This window comes from Phocoena phocoena, chromosome 7 (genome assembly GCF_963924675.1).
Source record: "Phocoena phocoena chromosome 7, mPhoPho1.1, whole genome shotgun sequence".
Classification (NCBI taxonomy): Eukaryota; Metazoa; Chordata; class Mammalia; order Artiodactyla; family Phocoenidae; genus Phocoena; species Phocoena phocoena.
In genome coordinates, this window is record NC_089225.1 from 17478823 (window position 1) to 17501027 (window position 22205).

At 39.2% G+C, this 22205-nt stretch overlaps 1 protein-coding gene across 1 annotated transcript in view; it reads right to left on the bottom strand.

Annotated features, from left to right (window-relative positions):
* The window catches only part of NCKAP5 (NCK associated protein 5), a 906625-nt gene that overhangs the window by 562147 nt on the left and 322273 nt on the right, over window positions 1-22205 (bottom strand). The window contains exon 3 of the mRNA XM_065880133.1: window positions 3384-3447. Coding sequence (XP_065736205.1) covers window positions 3384-3447 — 64 coding nt within the window. The remainder of the gene's footprint in view (window positions 1-3383; window positions 3448-22205) is intronic.

Sequence of the window (22205 nt, forward strand, 5' to 3'; positions counted from 1 at the left end):
AAGTATGAAAACAATGGCAATAGTTATTTCGTGGAAGAACAAAGAAACAAATAGGAAACATATAATATACTCAAAGATAGCTTTCCCAAACAAAGACCTGAGTTAACAGAACAAAAGCACAGAGAGAATTGTTAAAAACCCATAAAGGAATGTGTCCAGGGTCATATAGCTAACTACTGATGGAGCTGGACTTTGAATCCAGACTTGCCTCATTCCCAAATCCATATTCTTTCTTATTTCCACATGTGTCAATCAGCCAGCAAAAAGAAATCTTTCTACGTGCAGTGCAGTACCCTGAACTGAATCCTAAATCAGAAAGGGGACATTATTGCAAAAACTGGTGAAATTCCAAAATAATCTGGAACTTAGTTAATAGTTACGTGCCAATGTTAATTTCTCAGTTTCTTTAATTACACCAGTTACGTCAGTATTAACACGAGAAAACTGGTTAAAGAGTATGCAGGTGTGAGACTTCATGGAAGTCTAAAATTGTTCCAAAATAAACAGTGCGTTAAAAGAAGAAATCTCTCAAAAATGATGCCTTGGGTACTACCTTAAAAACTTATAAGTAGAAAGATTCATTGCATAGCCAAATTTTTAAAAGGCCATGTTTTGCATTGAAGACTTTGATTATAACAGGTTCACTGATGATTGTTAAAAGAATTATCTGCTTCAATTATACAGCATTTTGAAAATACTTATATAACTTTTTCCATACATACCATTTTTCCTTTCATGTGGCTAAAACACAGCATACTGTGAATATTATTCTTTAAAAGCATAAGGTGATCTGGTTGCGATGAACTGCTTTCCATTTCTGCTAAAAACGTGACAGAAGTTCTGGGCTCATAACAGCAAGAATTAAATTTGGAGGCTTAATAGAACTGCCTGATTTTAGGAGCTGTCAGATACTGAAAGAATCAGGCCTTCAGAAATAAATGAATCCTAGGAGCAGAAAAGCTGAAGCATATAATTAAGTTGAAAATTCGGGATGGGGGATGACTAGGTAAGGAAAGAGGGGGGAAAAATACCAAGAAAGAGGGAGAAAAAAGCAAAATAAAGGACATGAATAAAAATCAGGGCTTAGGTGTCTCTAAAGAATTGAGATGTGATCAGTTACGGAATTGGGGGAAACAGTTGTATGAACAGTAGTAAATCGGATGGCATCAGGGCACTCACTAAAAGCCTGAGCATGAGCCAGAGATCTCTGGGGACCTTGATGACATACTCCTCTGCCCCGGTCACTTCTCTGAATTATCTTCTACTGTTCAGCCTCTCCCTCATGCCCTCCAGCTATCCTGTTTCTCCATGCTGTTCCTCAGGCAATGCAGGCCTTTGAACTTGCTCACCTCCCCGCCAGGAACGCTAACCCCCCCTCCCCCCACTGGAACTACCATCATGGTTCATTCCCTCTCCTCCTCAACGTCCCTCTAATACTAACTCTTCAGTGATTTACTACAGAGAACACTCATACTGAACCCCTAGCATCCCACTTTCCCCTACCCTGATCTTATTTTCTCATAGCTGCCTCCACCATCTGACGGTAATTCCATCAAACATCTGTCTCCCTAACGAGTAGAATGTAAGCTCTCAGATGTTTGCCTGTTTTTTCCACTGATGCTTCCCCAATGCCCAGAATAGTGCTGGGTAGGGTTAGGGTTAGGTGCTCCATAACTTATTGGTTAAATCGGTAAATACATAAATGTGATTTTTCATTAACATTATTTGAAGATGAGTAACAAAACACTGGTAACTTTTCCAAAGTTGGTTTTTGAGCAACCAGAGTCACTTTTTGTTTGCCTGTGTTTTCTGGGTGTTTTCTACACTGAACAATAACTTCTATAACGTTTTAAAAGGGGGTTTCGTTTTATGAAAAACTCGACAGTTATCTGTCTGAGATGATTTCAACTCAGGCTCATTCAATGTCAGAATCAGAAAGATACATTCTTTAGGGGCCTGTTCTTATGAACTTAAATAACATTTAGTTATTACCAGAAAAATCTTCCCATTATCAAAACTTTACATGAACAAACGCTCATTCGCAGGACTGCAAATCATACGATCCCAACTTGCGCATTTTAAGGATGAAGAAACAGACCTAGAAAAGCTGTCACTTCTTCACCTTCACTTTGAACACAGCTGATGAAGTGTTGAACAGGAGCTAGCTAGCCTGAACAAAGATGGAAACACTACAGAATGGCCTAGCTCAGAAACATTTTGCAATGCAGTAGAAGTCCAGGTTGAACATTTTCAGTTCACCGTTTAACTAAACCGTCATTTTCTTCAACTTATTCCCATGTCATTGCTCAAAGATGCTTGCGAGCAGCTTCATCGTATTCTTGGAACGGTCAAGATTCTCTTTGCCTTAAGATCACTAGCAGAGCAAACAACGTGATCACCAAGTATTTTAGCAAGCTCAAGGGCCACGGAACCTTCCAGAATCCACTCAACAGTCAACCTCTTGTTCCAGCCCTCTGCCTTCCCTCTTGAGAGAAGTTCAAGGCCAGCTTATTTTACAAATTTCTTACACTTTTCAGCAGATGAATTGTCAATTAACTCTCATGAAATCAAATGGAAGCAGCTTTCAGGGTCTGAAAACGTGCGGCTTCTCTTTTCAAAAAAGCATTAGCTGAAAAGTTGCATGTGTGCCACTGTTTTGTTATACGTTTGGAAAAAATCTGATGTCCTATTTTGTTCTCAGAGATAGCAGCAGCAGTTAACCCACACAAGTCCGTTCCCCAGGTCCCCCGACAGCCATCTCTGATACTAGAGGGGCACACAGGCAGATACTTTGGCAAAGAAAGTCTACAAAATGAAGTTGCTACAGGCCAGAACAACCATATTGATTTTTAGTACAATTCAAAACACAAGGAAACATCAGTTTCCTAAATGGCACACACTGAAATGGACAGGGAGATTACACCACAAAGAGTGGAGAGAAGGAAGACGATAAAAGACAATTACATTAGCAAACAGCTGAGCGTTCTTTTAGGCTGTTTATTTTTCAGGTTCGAAGAACCGAGAGGCTTGAATTAAGTTGCACTGTCCTTGTCTGAAAAATCTGAGAGCGCTCCTTTACGGACATTGTGCTCACAGCTGGAAGCCTGGGCGTCCAGTAGACCTTCAGGAAATAAAGCCGTACAACCCTTTGAACATCCTCCTTAAAGCTCAAAGAGTTCTTTTTCCCAATTAATATTTCCCGCTCTCTCAGCAAACGGCAGATCTCTTTAAACTGCACTATAAACATATTATTTACCAATACAGCATTCAGTTTGCTACAAGCAAACAGTTTCCTTTGAAATCCTTAACGAGACGAAAATGCCTTTCAAGCCAGAGACTTCGGAAGGGAGGTTGGGAATCAGGACAGACCAGCTGGGACTTACCATGGCCCCCTCACTTCTTCTTTGGGCAACTTCTCTCTGCAGTCGGGCCACAGCCAACTTCTCCCTGGAGAAGCAAAAGCACATGGTTAGTTGACCATCCTTCTCAACGCAGAGGTACACCGGCCTGGCTTCAAAACATTCTTCTGAGGTCTCCAGAGGAATCCCTTCCTTGGTTTAGCTCACTTCCTCCACTGAACTTTCTATAAATATTTAAAGTGATTGGTCATGAGTGCATTGTTTTCACTGTGTGTCATGAAAGAGATCTTTTGCCTTGGATTTTATAAGAGCCAAACGAATGCTCAATGCCAACTCAAAGCTTCCCTTTAAGTTCATTAACATATATCATTTGTAAATAAATTTTCCATGGCTAAAATATTTCAGTTGTTCTTTCTGTATCAAGTTTGCTCATAAATATTTTCGTTATTCTTATTTATTTTGTTGCCCTGTGCTGATAACTGAATTTAATAAAGCAAACAAAATGTAACTCTGTACCATTCTCGAAATAAAAATAGAAAATCCTTTGCAGGCTTGCTACATAACAGGCATGGGGCTGAGCATTTTACCTGATCTCATATGAGCCTGAAAACAGCCCTATAATAGGTTTTATTATCCCCATTTCAAAGATGTGGAAACTGAGGCTAAGAGAGGCTAAATAACATATGGACTGTTCATATTTTCTATTTCTTCCTGATTCAGTCTTGGAGCCTCCAACTGGTAAGCAGTAATATTACAATCAAACTTTAGGTTCTCCTTAGTTCAAAACCGAAATAAAAATTCTGCGTGTCATTTTTCAGGGTCTAGGAAATACGAAAATATGGAATTGAAAGTCAAATTATTTAAGTATTCTTTAGTTCACAACAGGGCTCATTTTGTGTCCTTTATAATTGCAATTCTGATTTCTCTTACAAAAAAATCTAATATTAACCAAAATTTTAAGACTACTTTTGTAAAGTGACAGATATCTTCATTTTGGCCAGCTTTTCAATTATTCTTAAAACAGCTGAGAGACGAAGTAGGGATGAGTGAACTCTTCCAGTAATTCTCAAATCTTAGTTCGAGCAAGAATTTTCTCTGAAATCCTCTACTGCTATCGAGGTGTGAAGCTATTGCATCCCTCAGCCCTCCCTCTACACAGGATTCAGCTACACGCAAACAGAGAGGAAGCAACCTGAATCCCAGAGGAGGGAGAGGATTTCTCCCCTTCTAACTGCTTGTGTCTTTGAAATGCCCAAGACTATCAAGAAGGCATGTATTGGGTTGGCCAAAAAGTTCGTTTGGGTTTTTCAGTAAGATGTTAACACAAAGCCTGAACGAACTTTTTGGCCAACCCAATATTTTGGTTTGGTTAAAGTGGAGTAGTTTTTTAGTAGGAACAGTTCTCTCTCTGAATAAACACCTAAAGACAGACTAGAAGGAGGAAAACTAGAGTCAGGAGACTTTCGGGGTATACAAGTTTTGGGAGCCTAGAGCAGGACCTGTGCTTATACCCTATGAGAGGGGCAAAAAGGTAAGCAGGAAGAAGCCAGAGAGAGATGGGGTCACGTGCCTCTTTTACAGGTAAACAAGGCAGAGAGCCTACACGTGTTCTCTGACCCAAGTCCCGATGAGCAGATGAAAAGGCAGAGGGAAGAGAAGAATGCGACACACTTCTGGCTTAATGTGAAAATTAAACACGTGGCAAATACTCATGAGGACAAAAAAAATAGAGAAGAACACACTTTATATTCTATGACTCAGTAAGTCCACTCTGAGGTATAAACTCAACAGAAACTCATATATATGTTCACTAAAAGGCACGTACTAGAATGTTTATAGGAGGACTATTTGTAATAACCTTAAACTGAAAATGCACACACCCGTTAACAACAGAATGGATAAACCTGAACATAGTTATACATTGAAATACCATAAACTACTGAGAAGGAATAATCAAGACATCATCACAACAATACCATTGAGTGAAATAAGCAAATGCAGAAGAGTATATATTTTATGATCTCATTCATGAAAGTTCAAAGACGGCATTAACTCCTACCTAGTTTGATAAGGTGAGAAAAAGAAATTAAAGACACAAATAACAAAAAGGAAGAGGTAAAATTGTTTATATTCACAGATGACATAATTTTCTAACCAGAAAGTCCTAAGGAATTTACAAAACAACAATACAGCTAATAATTTAGCAAAGTCACAGGATACAAGTCAATATACAAAAATCAATTATGTTTTTATGTATTAGCATCACACAACTGGAAAATTAAGTTTAAAGAATCTGTAATAATATAAAATACTTAGGGAATAAATGTAATAAAAGACTTAAACTGCTACATAGGAACCACAAAACACCGCTTAGAACAATTAAAGGAGATTTTATACATACACATAAAAGCACACACTTACCACATTCATGGATTGAAAGGTTTACTTTTACACTGTCAAAATTTTTACCAAAATAATCTATAAATTATTTCTCACTGGGATGTATAACTCCATGAAACTAAATAAAGAGAACCCAGAAGCTACTCTGGTACTAAGGATGATAATTAAGTTAATATAACAATACCTGAACTCATTGTTTTCTCTGTATACTGAATACGGAGACATTTAACTTCTAGTCTAAACGCTAATCCACACTGTCTTATATTTTCCTTGACTGTTTATTTAGTATATCTTTTCCTCTAAATAAGTTCCTCCTTGACCACAAGGGTGGCAGCCAAAATTGCTGACTGATGCATTTCTGCACGTGGTCAGTTGTGGTGTAGTCGGTGTAGTGCGGTGTAGCTGTGGTATAGCACTGTACCAGCTGCTGCCCTGAACGCTGAGATCACATTTAGTCCATCTCTATAACACCTACTAAGGGCCATTTAGCAGAAACAAAATAAATGTTTGCGATTTGCTGAGTGACGAATCAGACACAGAATCTAATACCAATTTGCCCAGCATGATAGAATTTCTAATAACCACCAATTCGCATTTACGAGTACACAACACACACACACACGCATACACAATGATTCCCACAGGGCACCTTCTGGTTCTAGTTGGCCACAAAAGCTTTTTACACGCATTTTAAAATTATGATAAGCACAGCTTCCATGGACTACCAGGTAAATATCTGAGTAAGCGTCAACAAAGTAAATTCCTATATAAGGACACTGAATGAGGGGATAATAGTACAGCAGATCTCATATATTTGGGCCACAGGACCCCTCTGCATTCTGAAAAGTTACTGAGGACCCAAAAGAGCTTGTTTACATGGGTTATAGCTACTGATGCTGACCAAAAGACTTTCTGTTCAAGTAGGTTACGTTCATAGATATTTACCATATATAAATGAAAACAGGTAGTTTTAAAAAAGTTACCTATAAATTCATTAAAAATTAATAAATCCATGGTAACATAAGTAAAACATTTTTATGAAAAATATTATATTCCAAAACAAGAATAAATTTCATAAGAAGAGTGACACTGCTTTAAAATTTTGCAAATATATCTTTAACATCTGGCTCTACAGAAGATAGCTGGAGTCTCATATCTGCTTCCGCATTCAACTTGTTGTGAGAGCACGTCATATAGCTTCTAGAAAACTCCACTACACATCAACGAAAGAATGTAAGGAAAAAAACGCAAATACTAGCTTATGAAAATAGTTTTGACGTTGTGGATCTCTTAAAAGGGTCTTGGAAGCACCCAGCATCCCAGGCCCACACTTTGAGAATTTCGCCCCGAAGACAGATACAGAACTAGAAATGGAAGGCGTTCTGGAAAATTTCCTGGAATCATCATTTCTGATTGCTGAATCTTCAGAGAAAGATTTAATATATATACCGATAGCCTACTAATTTTTTAGAAGAGCAGTTTAGCACAAAAAAGACATTTCTAGAAACAGAACAAGAGTCTGTCTTATCACTATCATCCTACCGAATAATAAAAAAAATTCTAATACAGTGTAAAGGTTAGGAACATCACTATTTTATCCTTAAAATCGATTTCCTTTATCACACTATTAGGAAATATCACATGGTATAGGTGCTTGTCAAATCGTATTCAGTCCAATTGGAAAGAAAACTCCAATGGTTTTAGCCATCACATAGTTTTCAAGAAGGAAAATATTAATAAATCATAAAATTTTGTAGTCTGCCCACACATTTTATTTTTTGGCCTTCAATAAAGTATGACTGAACCAACATAGAAAACCAACATCTCGGAAGTGGCAGCACATTAGCCACTTGATCTGGTGCAACAGAGAGTAAAATATGTAAAACTAGAAACGTCAACTTTACTTTTGACCTACCGCTACGTGAGCAGAGATGTGCCCGACTTCCAACAGCCACGTGGAAATGTGTGACACAAACGTGGAGAATCTCAGAGTAGTCTGGGTCACAGGAAAGATAATCCCCAACCCTAACCCTGCTCTCTGGTCATCCTAATTTACAAACTGGAAAATCGCTTTAGTCTACTTTACGGGATCTACTCTCATTCAAAGCAGCCTGGTGGTGAAGGACAATTTGCATGACCAACAAATACAAATGCCTCTTTGGGTCCATCCATGGTCTGTAATTGTTCTAAATCATTTATTCAGGAAATGCAACATATATAATGTCATGGAGCAAAGACTTCTAAGGGTTCCGAGTAACAGCCCAGGGTTTTCTACAGGGTGGGTGGGCAAGACCAGTGCCAGTTAAGTTCCACTACAGGAGGGGCACCACAATTTTCGGTACTAGGAGCTATTTTATGTAGTAGGCCTCTGAATCATATTTCCTTTGAAAAGAGGGTTTCACACCAAAAAGGTTCTTTCTTGAGGTTCAATACTTTGTATCTCCCAAATCTTTCAAGTGTTTGGTATTCCATGTGTACGCAGTTTATGTCAGCAGGAGTTTTTCTTAGTAGGAATAGTATTTTTTTGTGTATGAAAGAAGAATTGTCATTCTTTATTAAAATTAAGGAAGTAATGGAGTTGAATGGGTGAAATTATCTACGATCAAATTCTTAGGATTTCTAGATGTTAATATTTCTGGGCTCAAATTATGAACTTAAAGTATTAAAAATAAATGGGTCTTTTTTTTTTCTTTACAGTAATCTCATCTGCTCTTGGGTTTAGTAGTCCCTTGGCAAACCGTATCTTCAAACCCCCATGGTCCCGATATACGTGTGAAACCAACTGGGACCATCATCTTTTTCATGCAAATTCGGGGCTGTTAAAAACAGCTTTGTGTAAAAAATAAGGAATCCTTGCCTTGCATGCTACCCAAGGCAAATTAAACACACTCCTAAATACTTGTGTTCCTATTTGAAGGTCTTCGCTCATCTGCTAAAAACTGACAACTGTGCTTTTGCAATACGTCTCTGTTTTGTTTTGTGTTTGTAGCAAAGCCAGTAGCTCATTATGAAGGGGGTATGACTTTATGATTGCAAAACAAATGCCCAGAGATATTTTATCAAGAGCTGTGGACCCTTACTTACAGAACAGGGATAAAAGAAGGATGTAAAGAATAAACACACAATAAAACAAAAGTGATGACAACACTTACTTCTCTTTCAGTTAAATGCAAAGAGAATCTTTCCCTCCAAGAAGGATGAAACAGAGCTACATTTTTATTCAATTTTATGCACAAATGGCGAATTAGTCCCAGGTTTCTAAATCCTTCAGTGCAGCCGCAGACAATCTCAACTAAAGATCATAACGAACAACAACAAAGTTATTTACGTGAACCACGGATCTTCAGAAAACTACAGATACATCTACAAGTTAAGCCCGTGGAAAGACTGCCTACAATGATGCCAACAGGACGCTGGCATTTGTAAAAGCCAGAAAAGACCTGCAAAGGTTTGGATGTTTAGAAAAATGTTCCCCGAGGGGTAAGCAGCTTTCGAAGGGGGACTGTATTCAGTTTGTGATGTGTGGAGACGTCCGACTTCAGGGCACCGAGCAGCCATCTGTTGTAGGAGTGGGGAAGGCAGGCCTGTCTGGAGACAAATCAGTGTTCCGTTGCCATTTTCAAGGAAGCCCTGCACCCATCCTGAATGGGTAAGGATGACGCCACTGTGCAGCCCTGCTCTCCACCAGGCAGATGGTACCCCCCGTGAGGCTGCCCTGGAGGAAGGGCCGCACTGGCACTCAGTGTGAGTGTGGAGAATTACTTCTACTTATTGTGAGTCTCATCACCCCAAACTGCTCTATACACACAATGCATTTGAAGGGTGCCGATCGAAATGCACCTCCAGGAAGCTGTCAGTACAGTAAATACTCTGCCAGCTAATCTGTACAATTTCTACTTGAGTCTTCTAGAAAAATAAAGCAGAACAACTAAGCAGGCTCACACATGTGTTTAAAAAGAAAAAAAACACATTATGGGGCATCTTACAAACCCAAAGTCAATTTCCTTTACTGTGGGAAAGAGATTGGGCTACTAAAGAATCTTCTAATATCCCCCCAAACTGGACCTTCATGTTAGTTTTGGTCGTGAGGTTAAGCTCCTATATTCTAAAGTATTTAAAACTCAGTTATTTTTATGTATTATATAATATATACATCTATCTCTATTTTACTTTATTTGGAATATTCTGCTGATTATCTAGAGTAATCCAATGATGGTGGAGATTCTAATTCATTCAGCAAACACTTAAAGTTGAGTTTAGGCACTGGGAAATAAAGATAAATAAGATGGTTCTAAATTCAGAGAGCTCAGGGTCTAACAGACAGAAAGCACACCTAGGCACACCTGTGTCATAAGATGCACTAAGCGTAACGTGAGTGCTGGGTATTCAAAGTTGTATTCAAAGCTAGCTTTTAAAATAAATGTTAAGTAATGATTTTATCAAGAAATAGAAAGTAAACTGCCTTGAAATGGGAAGGTGCGTTCTCCTATTTCTAAGAGAGTTATTTTTCAAATTTCATGCTTTTTAGCAACAAGTCATATAGAAAAACAGGTCTGTTTCCACAAGTCTTAATTATAGAGAATCTCTATTATAGGTCTTGATTCCACTATTCCCTAAATTCCCTAAGTTTGGCACGTGATGGCACTGGACTTCAGTTCAGTTCCAAGTCCTGCCCCTTTGGGTCATGGTCTTATCCAGGTCACTTTTCAGAGACACTCGACCGACTTCTTCAGCCTTTTCCATTCCGATACATCATATCGCAATTTTAAAAGATAAGAGTAATGGTTACTATTTATTGAACAGTTAGTATGTCAAGCACGGTTCTAGATACATGAAATATTTAAACCTCCAACAATCCCATGAGGTAGGTATTATTGTCATTTCCAGGACACACAGCAATGCTTCTCAAACTTTTTCAGAATCTTCTTACACTCTGAAAAAAAATCTTTGAGGACTCCCAAGAGCTTTTGTTTATGTGGGCTATATCTATCAATGTTTACGGTATTCAAAATGAAAACCAAGACTCTAAATATATATTAATTTACATATATTTATATATAGTAAAATACAAATACTATATATATTATTTGAAATAACAATAAAAATTCCATTACAGGTAAACAACATATAATTGTGAAATACAACTATAGATTCCAAAACAAAAATTAGTAACAAGAATGGCAGTGTTTTATAGTTTTGCTAATGTCTTTAAGGTCTGGCTAACAAAATCGACATCTGGATTCCCATATCCACTTCTGTACTCAGGATATTGCAATGTTAACATGTTGAAAAGCCTCCGGCAAACCACTGTATGCCCATGAGAGTGAAAAAGACAAATAACATCTTAGTACTCTTAGAAAAACAGTTTTGACCTCTGAATTCTTGAAAAAGTCATAGGGCCCCTGGAGCCCCCAGTCCACAGTCTGAGCGCTGCTGATGTACGGTGACACCTATCTTCCACGGGGAAACTGAGGCTCAAGTAGGCTGGGAAACATGCCCACTGTGCCTTAGCTGTTAAATTTAAATACAACCATGCATGTTTTTCCAAATCTGCAAAATAGTGATGAATACTTATTTAGTTAAAATTTCATTTGCTAGAACCTGTGCCTCTGTATTTATCATCACCTATTAACCACCGCCTCTACTGCTAGAGAAGGAATCAATTGAAACAGGCTGGGACCTGGGACCTGGGACCCTTTGCTACAACGCTGGCACCTGGACAAACATCTTGTCCAGCAAAAAAAATACAAAGAAACTATAAGGGACTAAAAATGTGTGCATGTGCAGATAGGGCAAATTATGGACAACAAGATACAAAGAGACCAAAAAACCCAACTGCCACTTCTGAAGAGCAGGGAGCAAAAGCAGGGGACTGGGCATGCACCTTGCACACAACACCACCAAAGGGGTGGGCAGACCACCTAAGGCCCCCCTCCAGCCCGACCCCTGGGCACACCCCTACCTTCACCCCATATTAGGATCCAGCTTGGCCTGCCTCAGGGAACGAGTGAGCAAGGGAACCTGTTGCTTCTTCTCACTCCCCCCCTGCTGCAGCAGGGGCCCCAATAAAGCCTTGCCTGCATTTCTTGTCTGGCCTCCGATCAATTTCTATTAACTAAGGAGGCAAGAACTCTGGTCGGTAACACAATAATGCAAGAAATAACGGGGGTGTCCAAGGATGAAACATCCTTGACCCTTTCCATAGCAATCAATGGGAAAACCACTGATCTAACTTTTCAAGGACACACTGAATTCCAAGTCCTATGAACCTACATTTCCAGCCGAGTAGAAGAAAACTACGAATGAAACTCCTCAAATAAACCTATGCTCAGGCGCACGTTCTGTTTCAATTAACACCACCCCCTCCCCATATTTTTTCCCTACCAAGATCTCACCAAATGCCCAAGAGGAAATGAGATAAATGATTACCCTCATTTACACCTTGGGGCAGAGAGTCACACTCTAAAATCTTAGAGAAAAGTTTCAATAAATCATCAGCCTTCCCCATTTCTGAGTGGGCCCCAAGAATAAGAGCATGGTGGCGACCTGGTGTGTGTGTGAAGAGAGCAGGTCTGCTCCCCCCGGAAGCCTAGAACCATTCTCCGCCTACACAGGCATCCCGGGGAGGTGCCGGCCACAGAGGCAGGACAATGCCGAGTGCCAGGTGTGCCTGTGGAGTGGGCAGATGGGGAGATCGGGGGCAACAGTCCCTGAGTAATGGTTAAATTAATTAGCCTTTCCAAAGCAGATCATTTAATTACTCATCCACTCAGATATTCAGGGCAAGAACAGATTTAGAGAAAGTGTGGGAGCTACAACCCAGATGAAAGAAACTTGCATGCAACTTTTTCCAATGCATAATGTCAGTGTCGGCCCCAACACTTATAAATACCCAAAATCACCCTCTTATTCCATACTTTAGAGGAATCAATTCACATCCGCAATGCATAAAAGTCAGGAAGTTGAGAGTGGTTCTCAATTGGTGACATTAAACAATTTGGGTCAGCAAAAACTAAGGCAGCAGGACTCAGGGCGGCATGCACACACAGACTGTGGGAGAGAGAGGAAGTGTAATAACAGTGCACTATGCTGACTCACCGATTCCCTTCCCACCAAGCAAACAAACAAACAAACGAATGAACAAAAAAAACCAGAAACTTTTTTAGAGAATGCAGTATATTGGAATACAGAGATCATTAGTAAAAACAAACACACACGCAAATGTCAGTTGCCTGCCTTTCTGAAGGTCCTCTGTCCATATGCTGCTGCTCCTCATGGAGCTTTCTGAAGATTTCTAAAATTGTTCTCCGATTTCCTAAATTTCTGGAGAATTTTCTAAAAGTTCTCTAAATATGATGCCATGTAAGTGTGCTAGAACTTGAAAAAGAATAGATACATGTATATGTATAACTGCATCCGTTTGCTGTACAACTGAGACTAACCCAACACTGTTAATCAACTATACTCCAATATAAAATAAAAATTTAAAAACAATTGTTCTATAATGAATGTTCTTCCACTCTCAAAAATGGTGTCTCAAATGACACCCACATTTTCATTTAGTGGTTCACTGATTCATCCATACGGCCACTTGTGTCACGCCCTGTATCCTAACTGCTTTCCTGTTTCTCAGCCCTACTGGGCTATAAGGCTCAGACGGCTAGGACTTCATGCTCTTTGTGTGTCCGAGGCACAAACCACATCCTCATTGAATGAAAGATCATGATTCAGGGCAAAGACAGACTGATGGACTTGAGACAAGATCACAGGCTGCCTTTATCTGTATCGGGTATCAGAGGTTAGTCCCATGCCCCACCAGAGCTTAACAAAATGTGCCAATAAAGCCTACTCCTACCAACGCACTTGTAGCGTTCTGCACACTTCAGATGTACCACGTACTCTTGTTAGCAGATAAATAAACCAATGAAGAAATAAACTTGTCTTTCTGGGGATTCTCCCCTCTATTTCTCCTTAGCGCTATTAGCTTTCACTAGAATAATACGTGCTTCAATCACAACATTTTTTATAAACACAGGGTCTAGTAACTTTATTGAACACGATACTGAGTTAAAAGAACCCCGTTTTCTTCTCTTTTTTTTTGTCTGGGGTAGAAGGAAATCCCAAAAGTCTCCTACCTAATGTGTTTCTAAAATACACACTGCAACAAAAAATTCCCCCAACTTCAGTATAGGAAATTTGAGTCTTAATTCTTGCGGTAACTTCTTCCTCGAGCGTAAAGCCAGTTCAAAAAAAAAATTTCCTTGAGATATACATTTCTAAGAATCATTGAAGAACTACCTAATTTTTTAAACTTAATTTTCACTTCTGAAAAGCCTAGATTCTTGAATGAGGAATCCTTATGTTTCCATGTTTTTCTAAGAAACATGAATTTCCTATGTTCTCATGTTCTATACCCGTGATTCTCCTTTTAACATTAAAATTCCACTAAAAAGACACATCTAGGTTTCTTTTACGTCTGGCAAATAAGAAAAAACTGAAAAACAAAAGAATTTCATTAATAGTGTTTGATTTTCTTCCATCAATTTTGGTAACATTCAAAAGTAATGGGCGATATGTCATCTAATACGGAAAGAGAATTCTTAGGGAAATGAAAACACAAGCTAACCATCTCCTAAGGAGCAATGCATACCTGTGGGTGTGTGAGACAACAGCCTTCATGTTACAATTAATTTGGTTTCCATGGCTTTCAATTATCAATGGCCCTGAAATCTCATTCTGTCTCTATTTTCATGAAGGTCCCAAGATAGTATCTGCGAGGAGATTCAAGCCATCTCTCTAGGCTGAGAAAAACAAGGCTCATGAGATCCTAAAGGAAGAAGTTGAAGGAGCTAATGAAGACCCTGGTAAGGCTGCAACACAGAATAGTTTATCCCCTAAATTCTCCTTCTTCATTTGTGGAATGAGCCACACATACAAGGTAAATTCTGCTCAACAAAATGGCGGCTTTTAGGGTGGATTAGCAATGCCATAAATTCATCCCACAAGTACCACGCTGCCTACTACGTCGGAGGCACTTTGCTAGGCTCTGGGGAAGACACAAGGACAAGTTAAGGCTTAATCCCTGTAGTCAAGAAGCATCATGTCTTAGAAAACAGACCATGTGTCTATATCCAGTGTTATGAGTTGAACTGTGTCCCCCTAAAAATGTGAATGACTTTACATGCTGAAGTCCCAGAACACGACCTCATTGGAGTCAGTGTCTTTACGGTAATCAAGTTAAAATGCGGTCATTAGAATGAGCCCTAATATCCACTATGACTGAAGCCCTTAAAAAAGGGGGTAAATTTGAAGACAGGTACAAACAGAGAGAATTACATGGGAAGATGAAGGAAGAGATTGGGAAGCTTCTTCTATAAATCAAGCAATGCCAAAGATTGCCAGCAAACCAGAAGCTAGGCAAAGGGCATGGAGCAGATACTCCTCACAGCCCTTAGAAGGAAGCAACTCTGCCAACACCTTCATATTAGACCCCTAGCCTCCAGTACTATGAGACAATACCTTTCTGTTATTTAAGCCACCCAGTTTGTGGTACTTTGTTAGGGCAACCCTAGCAAAGGAATACATTCAGATGTACTTATATTTTAATATAAAATCTATCAATTACATGTGTTTGGACATAATCCCTCTCTCTACACACAAATATACACGTAGCTTGGTAAAATATAATGGGTGCCCCAAGCAAGTGTCATATAGTTTCAGTAGAAGGAGTATTTAAACACTTCTGACCAAGAGACTCAAGGAAGTCTTTATAGAGGAAATGGCAGTCACATTTCAGACAAGCTAGAGCCACAGTAAATCAGAAGGCAAAAAGTCAGAAGGAATTTATGACTGTAGAACTATAAAATATTTACTGCAAACTTGTTCTTGTTGTTTTTCATCTAAGAAACTCACTCCTTTTACATGCCACTTCTCAAGAAAGGTCAAGAAGTCTATACGAATGACTCAAGTGGCACACTTCATATCTAAACCTCTACAAGTACACATTAACTTAGCCGCAAAGATATTTTTAGTACTTTCATCTTCATCTCCTTTTTACTAAGGCTACTGTGATGTCTAGTATAAGATAAAGGGCTGTCTTCCTGCTCTGTTATAAGACTATTGACTTAGTTGGTCTTCCAGACTGGGGGTGGTTTGCAAATAGACTTACTCTGGCTTCCACCTTCTGCTTTGTAAATACACTTAACTCACTCTCTGACTGCTGCCCTTGTTACAGGGATGAGCACTGGTCACCGTGGAGTAGGTAACAAGGAGTTAGAGGGGTCACCTGTGGTCCTGGAACTGGTCTGTCTAGAAACAGCATGATAGAATCCACGACCAGGCTCCCCATAACTCAGGTCTCTCCCAATAAGCCATTATCAAGCCCTAGAAACACTTTTTAAAAGCCAACAATGGGAAACTTTAGAGGGAAACAGAAGACACTGATGAGAAAACAGAACCTAATGTCTAAGAGATGAGAAAGGAATGGAAACCAGTCTGTGAAATAATTGAATGGATGTGACACCGGGTAAGACCCTAATGGGAAGGAAACCAATTCTCAGATATACGACCACACAGGATACTCTCAACAGAAGTAAAAGTGTTTTAGAAAACAGGAAAACAACTCAAATGCAAACAACAGTAGATGTTTTTGAAGAATAATAATAGCACAACAACCAGGCAACGAAATTAATTCTGTCAAAACAGGTTACTGTAAACGTTCAGTTTATAGGTAATTAAACCTAAGCATTTAAATTGCCTGTTTTATCATCACAGTGAGAGAGAGGAAAATTTTTTAAAATGAAGGCATCTTTTGTATCTTAAAACAAGAGAGGGGAAAGTCGTGTAGTGACTGAGTGGTTCAAAAGTTTAAAAAAGCCATTTTCTGAAGGATGGCAGGCACCCACCACCTTCAAAGGCAGAAGGTGGTTGAGGAAGTAAACAGTCATTTTTGAACAAATTTTGATTACATTTAAGAAAGAGGGTAATGAGAGTAATAATAGCAATAATTAACACTCGCACTGCGATTACATTCCAAGCGCATTACAGTTAGTTATTAACTCATTTCATCTTCAACCTAACCATAAGGTGGGCACTATTATTATCGCCATTTTACAGATAAGGAAAACAAGGCACAGAGAGATTATGTATCTGCCCACAGGTCTTGCGGGTAGTGATTGATGATGTCAGGATTTGGGGGCAGGCACTCTTGGTCCCAAAGCCCCATTCTCATCTTAATGCTGTGCTACCCATGTAATTCTAGCTGAAGTTACACTTTTTAATGGCGCGTTGTTGTTCAGTAATATGGACACTAAAAGATCTGTGTGAATTTCATAAGAAGCTCTCAAAATCCATTTTCATTCCCTTTGAGACTCAAGCAACTAAAGAAGCAGAACAGAGGTGTGGTTAATAGAACAGACTCTGGAATCAGACCGCATGAGTTCAGAATCCCAGCTCATCCGCTGACCAGCTTATTGACCTACGTTAAGTTACTTACCCTCTCTGTGATCGAATGTGCTATCATTTACAAATACAAATTGCCCCTTTCTGTGGGAGGATTTGACTTCCCCACCCCACTGACATCAGGCTCGGCATGAGACTTGCTTTGACCAATGAAATGTGAGTGAAAGGTACATGTGTAACTTTTGGGCAGAAACTTGAAGGGCCAGGACAAAATCTGCCACAATACCTTTCTCGTTATGATCAGCAATGTTTGAGAAAGAGGCTGACCTGGGTGCTGGAGTGAGGATGCCTTGGAGTCAAGCAGCAGACCCACCACTGACTTCTGATGGAGTAAGAAATATATCACTGTACTTTTAACTCACTATAATTTGGGGGCTGCGTGTCACATGACATACTGCCTCTCTTCTCTCGTACTCTCTCTGTGCCTCAATGTCCTACCTGCTGCTAGGGTTCTTGCAGGAATTAACGAGTTATGTTTATAAAGCACGTAGAAACAGTGGCTGGCACGTGATAAGCTCTATGCACGTGTTCATTCTTTTAATTATATTCATCTATCAATGGTGGGAGATAGGTATTAGTGAGCCAGATACTCACATGAAGAGAACACGAGAGAAAAGATTACTGGAGGAAACGCTGCCAGTACTAATCAAATCCAGTGCTTTTCTGACTCTCAGATTCTTTCAGCTCAGTCCTTATTGTTATACTGGTTGCCCTTTGGGCTTTTTGCAAACTTCTCCTTCTCTTCATTGCTTCCAGTAATCTTATCCTTTTATTGACAATTCAGGGCGGTCGTATTAGTGACCCAAAGTTTCCAGACAGTTTTTCCTGCTGCAAAATCTAGTCAGTTACTTTGGCCATGAAGATTTCTCCTCCATGGCCCTCCACTATCTTTTTGGAAATACACTTGAGCACCAGTTTTCCTGTCCATGGAACACAATTTGAGTGAGATCATAGCAGCTGCTATTTCTTTGTTTCTCAGGGTGAACGATTAGATAACTTTGACAAGTTTCTTTGTTCCATGAGTTTTGACTGGCTTTAGTTTGCTAATGTACAACATTGTGTGGAAAAGCTCTTGTTTCACAATTAATGCTCCACACAACTTGCTTTCAGGGGATGCCGCTGAGGCATCCAGAGGTTGTGATAAGCAGATACCGGGACCTCTTATGCCCGAGAGGAAGTTACCATGAGGCTGGCCCTAAGCATCTTAGAAATCACAGGCCACTAAAGTGGTGGCCCAAAGACATCTTTGACAGCACCGCCCTCGTTTCTGAGAGGAGGAAATGGAGACTCAAAGAGGCTGACTACCTTGTCGAGAAAAATTACAGTCTGCGGAGCAAAACCCGATAGACCAGAGTCATTATCCATGGGAATCATGGATACTGTGCTCTTTCTAGGGCTAATCGTGCTTCAAAGGAAAACACTTGGTGACAGGAATACATCTGGACAGACTAAAAAACGTGTTACTACCCAATTAACAAATTCATTCACTCCAGGTTACTGAGCATCTTACTGGGTTTTAATCTGACCCATTCACAAAGGCCAAAAAGAGCTTACTAAGAAAGCTACAGTAACAGAGCCCCATTTAACTATGCTCCTACCTGAAGTAAGCTGGTAGGATAGAGTCAGTATCAGGGCTTAACTAAATTAAGATATAAAACAGAAATCAAGTCATTTATTACATCAAAGAGCTTTGCTTGGCAGTTACTTACCAGATAAGTAACTCACCAGCTATTTTCTCTGAAATAATAGTGATTAGAATGACTATCATATCCAACAAAAAACTGCAACAGGCAATAAACAGGGTCAATCTTCAGAAAATAAAATACACCAAAGGTAGCTATAGCTGCTTTTGACTGTCTTGGTAGCACATAAAAGCGAAAGTTATTTCTAGCATTCATCATTTTAATGATTTCTAAATTTGCTTCTCCAAAAGAAATGTACTGGAGATTAATATAGTTTACATGAAAACAAACAGAATGTGTAAATTACTAAGGGGTTTACTTCCTTGCTTTGATTCTAGCCACTTTGCCAAGCCCTAAAAAGACATTCACTCAAGTTTTGAGTGGCTTCTGTGAAATCATCTCCTCTACAACTAAATAGGTAAAGAAAGCATGTACTTTTTTAGTGGATAATGGTAAACCTGAGATTTGTAGCTAAAAACATTCTTGATCACAAACACTTTGTTGTTTTCTTTGCTCCTTGGCTACATTCTCAGGTCTAAAAGACATAAGTGAAAACAAAACAAAGAGAAAAGGATTCTTCTGTAGGCACCCACATCCAAGAAAGGCTCAGTAGTCGAGAAAGTCACAGTAAAAACAGACTGTCATAGACAGGAATTCCATTAAAGAAGGACAAAATATCTGCTTTGGGGAAAGCCTCAATCCATTAAAAAAAAAAAAATTACTGAGAGACAAAGTCCGGAGCTGTTATACATTCTTAAGATCAAAGGCAGAAATAACTAGCAATGTCCGAGTTAGTCCCAAAGAAAAGCAAACCTAGCAACAGACAGACTTTCTTGCAAATGGAGAATGTCTTTAATATAATACAGTAAGTCTGTTGTATGTGACACCTTGATAAATTAAAGAAATAGAAACATTGTCACAAAAGAAAAGGAAGAAAGGAAGGAAATTCACAAAACAGTGCCCACAAAAGATGGATAAGAACATTTTAAGAGAATACTGCATTGATTAAAGGGAAGCAAGGAAAACAAGATAGCTGCTCTATCTGGCTCACCCCCTACTGCACATGCCCTATTGTATTGTTTCCTTTGGCACTAACTACAAGAGAGTTTCATCCTATGTCTAATAATACTATTATTTATAAAATAGAAGAAAAACATCCTGATAAGAATATACCTCAATAGGAAAAAGTCTCCTTCTATATAATCTGAGTGTCCAGATGAAAAAGAAATGCTTTTTCAAAGTAATAACAATTACAAAGCAACCAGTGAACAAGATAAGCACTCGCAGAAGGAACCACACTGAATCTATTCAACAAACCAGCTTTTCTGTTATGTGAACCGAAGAATGGATAACTGCTACTCGCTGGGAAAACCTGCAGTGCTGTCAAAATCAGCCAATGCCAGTATACAGTCGCGTGGGAGGAAAATCTTTAAGAAAAGAAGAAAGTTTAGAGAGAAACAGAGGAAAGGGTGACAATACAACTTGTAAGTCTTTATTCAACATTATATCCACTGACCTATTACGTTTAAGTCAATATGGAAGACACAGGGTTTTGAAAAGTACACACAGACACAATGGCCCCTGCCCTCCAAAAGCTAGAACTTGTAAAATACTACTTCGGTCCCGGAGTTTACCAATGCTCATTTCTTGCAATTATAAATAGAATGTTCAACTCTGTAAGTGAAATTATTTTCATATTCTGGCCAGCATCCCATATCAATATAATTCTGCTGCAAAGTACATTTATATTATATTGAAATTAAAAAGTCCGAACGGAGTGCATATTTTCAGAAGTCCAAGTTTATAAACAATCTGTTGAATATGGAGGTTTCCTATTCCATAACTTTACAGACATGATACGTACACCTAACTACATTTAATACCAACCATTTTACATATGAACTACAATCTGATCGGGTATTTCAAAGACTATGTGGATAGCCCGCTAGAGTTGGGGAAGAGTAAAAAGCAATCCATAATTCAATTAGGTAGCACTTATTCAGCCATTAAAATGTGGCAGCCACTGTCTTATATGCTCCTACGTATGTCATCTTATTGAATCCTTGCAAATCTATCCTTTTTACAGATGAGTAATAAGACCTTCCAAATGAACAGCCATTTGAACTTTAAACCACTGCACTAAACACCTTCAAACCACATACCTCCAGAGGAGATTCCTGTGGAACCGAATTCGTTGTTGGTTATGAATGGATTTACTCTGCTTTTGAAACATGATCAAACCAAGCATGATTCCAGCAATAATTCCCCAGCAGGGTCTGTAGCCAGAAGGGCCAGACAGCAAGGCTAGGACCTTTGAGCAACCCCTGCCCCTACTCTTAGGGGCACTCCTAAGAGTTCAAAATAGGAAATTCAGGCACGCAGTTCAGAGAAGCACATTCTGACAGGGTATGTATGGGTAAAGGTCCAGATTTGGAAAAGTCTAGAATGTTCCTGAAAGGCAGGGTTCTACGAAGGGGATTTCAAGGCTGGTGGTCAGCTGAGAGCTTAAGGTTCAAGGACAGAATTCCAGTTTCTACAAGGGATGATGGCAATGTGATAATACCCTTAGATCAGCTGAAGTACAGGGAAGAATTTCAAGGCACCTACTCTGTATGGGTCAAATCAGCAACAAGGATAATCTGAACACACAACCAGATGCTTTTAAGTTTACTTTTCCATAACACTTATAGTCATTAAATAAAACGTATCAGTTTACTCTTCTGTTCGAACTATGGGACTCTTAGTTCTCTGGACCCTGATAGGTCTGTTTTGAAAAATGGCAAGTCTAAATCTCTATGGCACTGATACTCCATGAGGGGTAAGCCAGCTTTAGGAACATTAATTCCAGGGCTGACCACTGTGAATTCTTGACACACTGCTCACATCTGGAAAAGTCTGTCAGGAACAAAATCTAGACGAGCTTGTGATTTTGCTGATTTCTCTTCCACTTTTGACCCTCAGCCTTTGGTCATGGGCTAAACTCTATAGATTCATTCTAATTTTCAGAGGGAGAAAACAGAAAGTCTGACATCAAATTTAACTTTTAAGATATCTATCTAAAGTTTTAAAGAAGGGCTCTGCTTTCTAGAAGAATGGCCAATGTTAAAGCAAGAACTAAGGAATAAACATTACGCAGACAGAAAGAGCGCTGTATTCTTCAGTCTATACGAAAATAGACATAAGTCGTTAGGCCAGCTGACAACGAGGGGCCGAGTCTAGAATCACAGACCATGTCTTCCTCAGTATCGCGCTCCACACCCAGTAGGTCTTAGTAGATGCTTACTGAACTGAAGTTACTTAACAC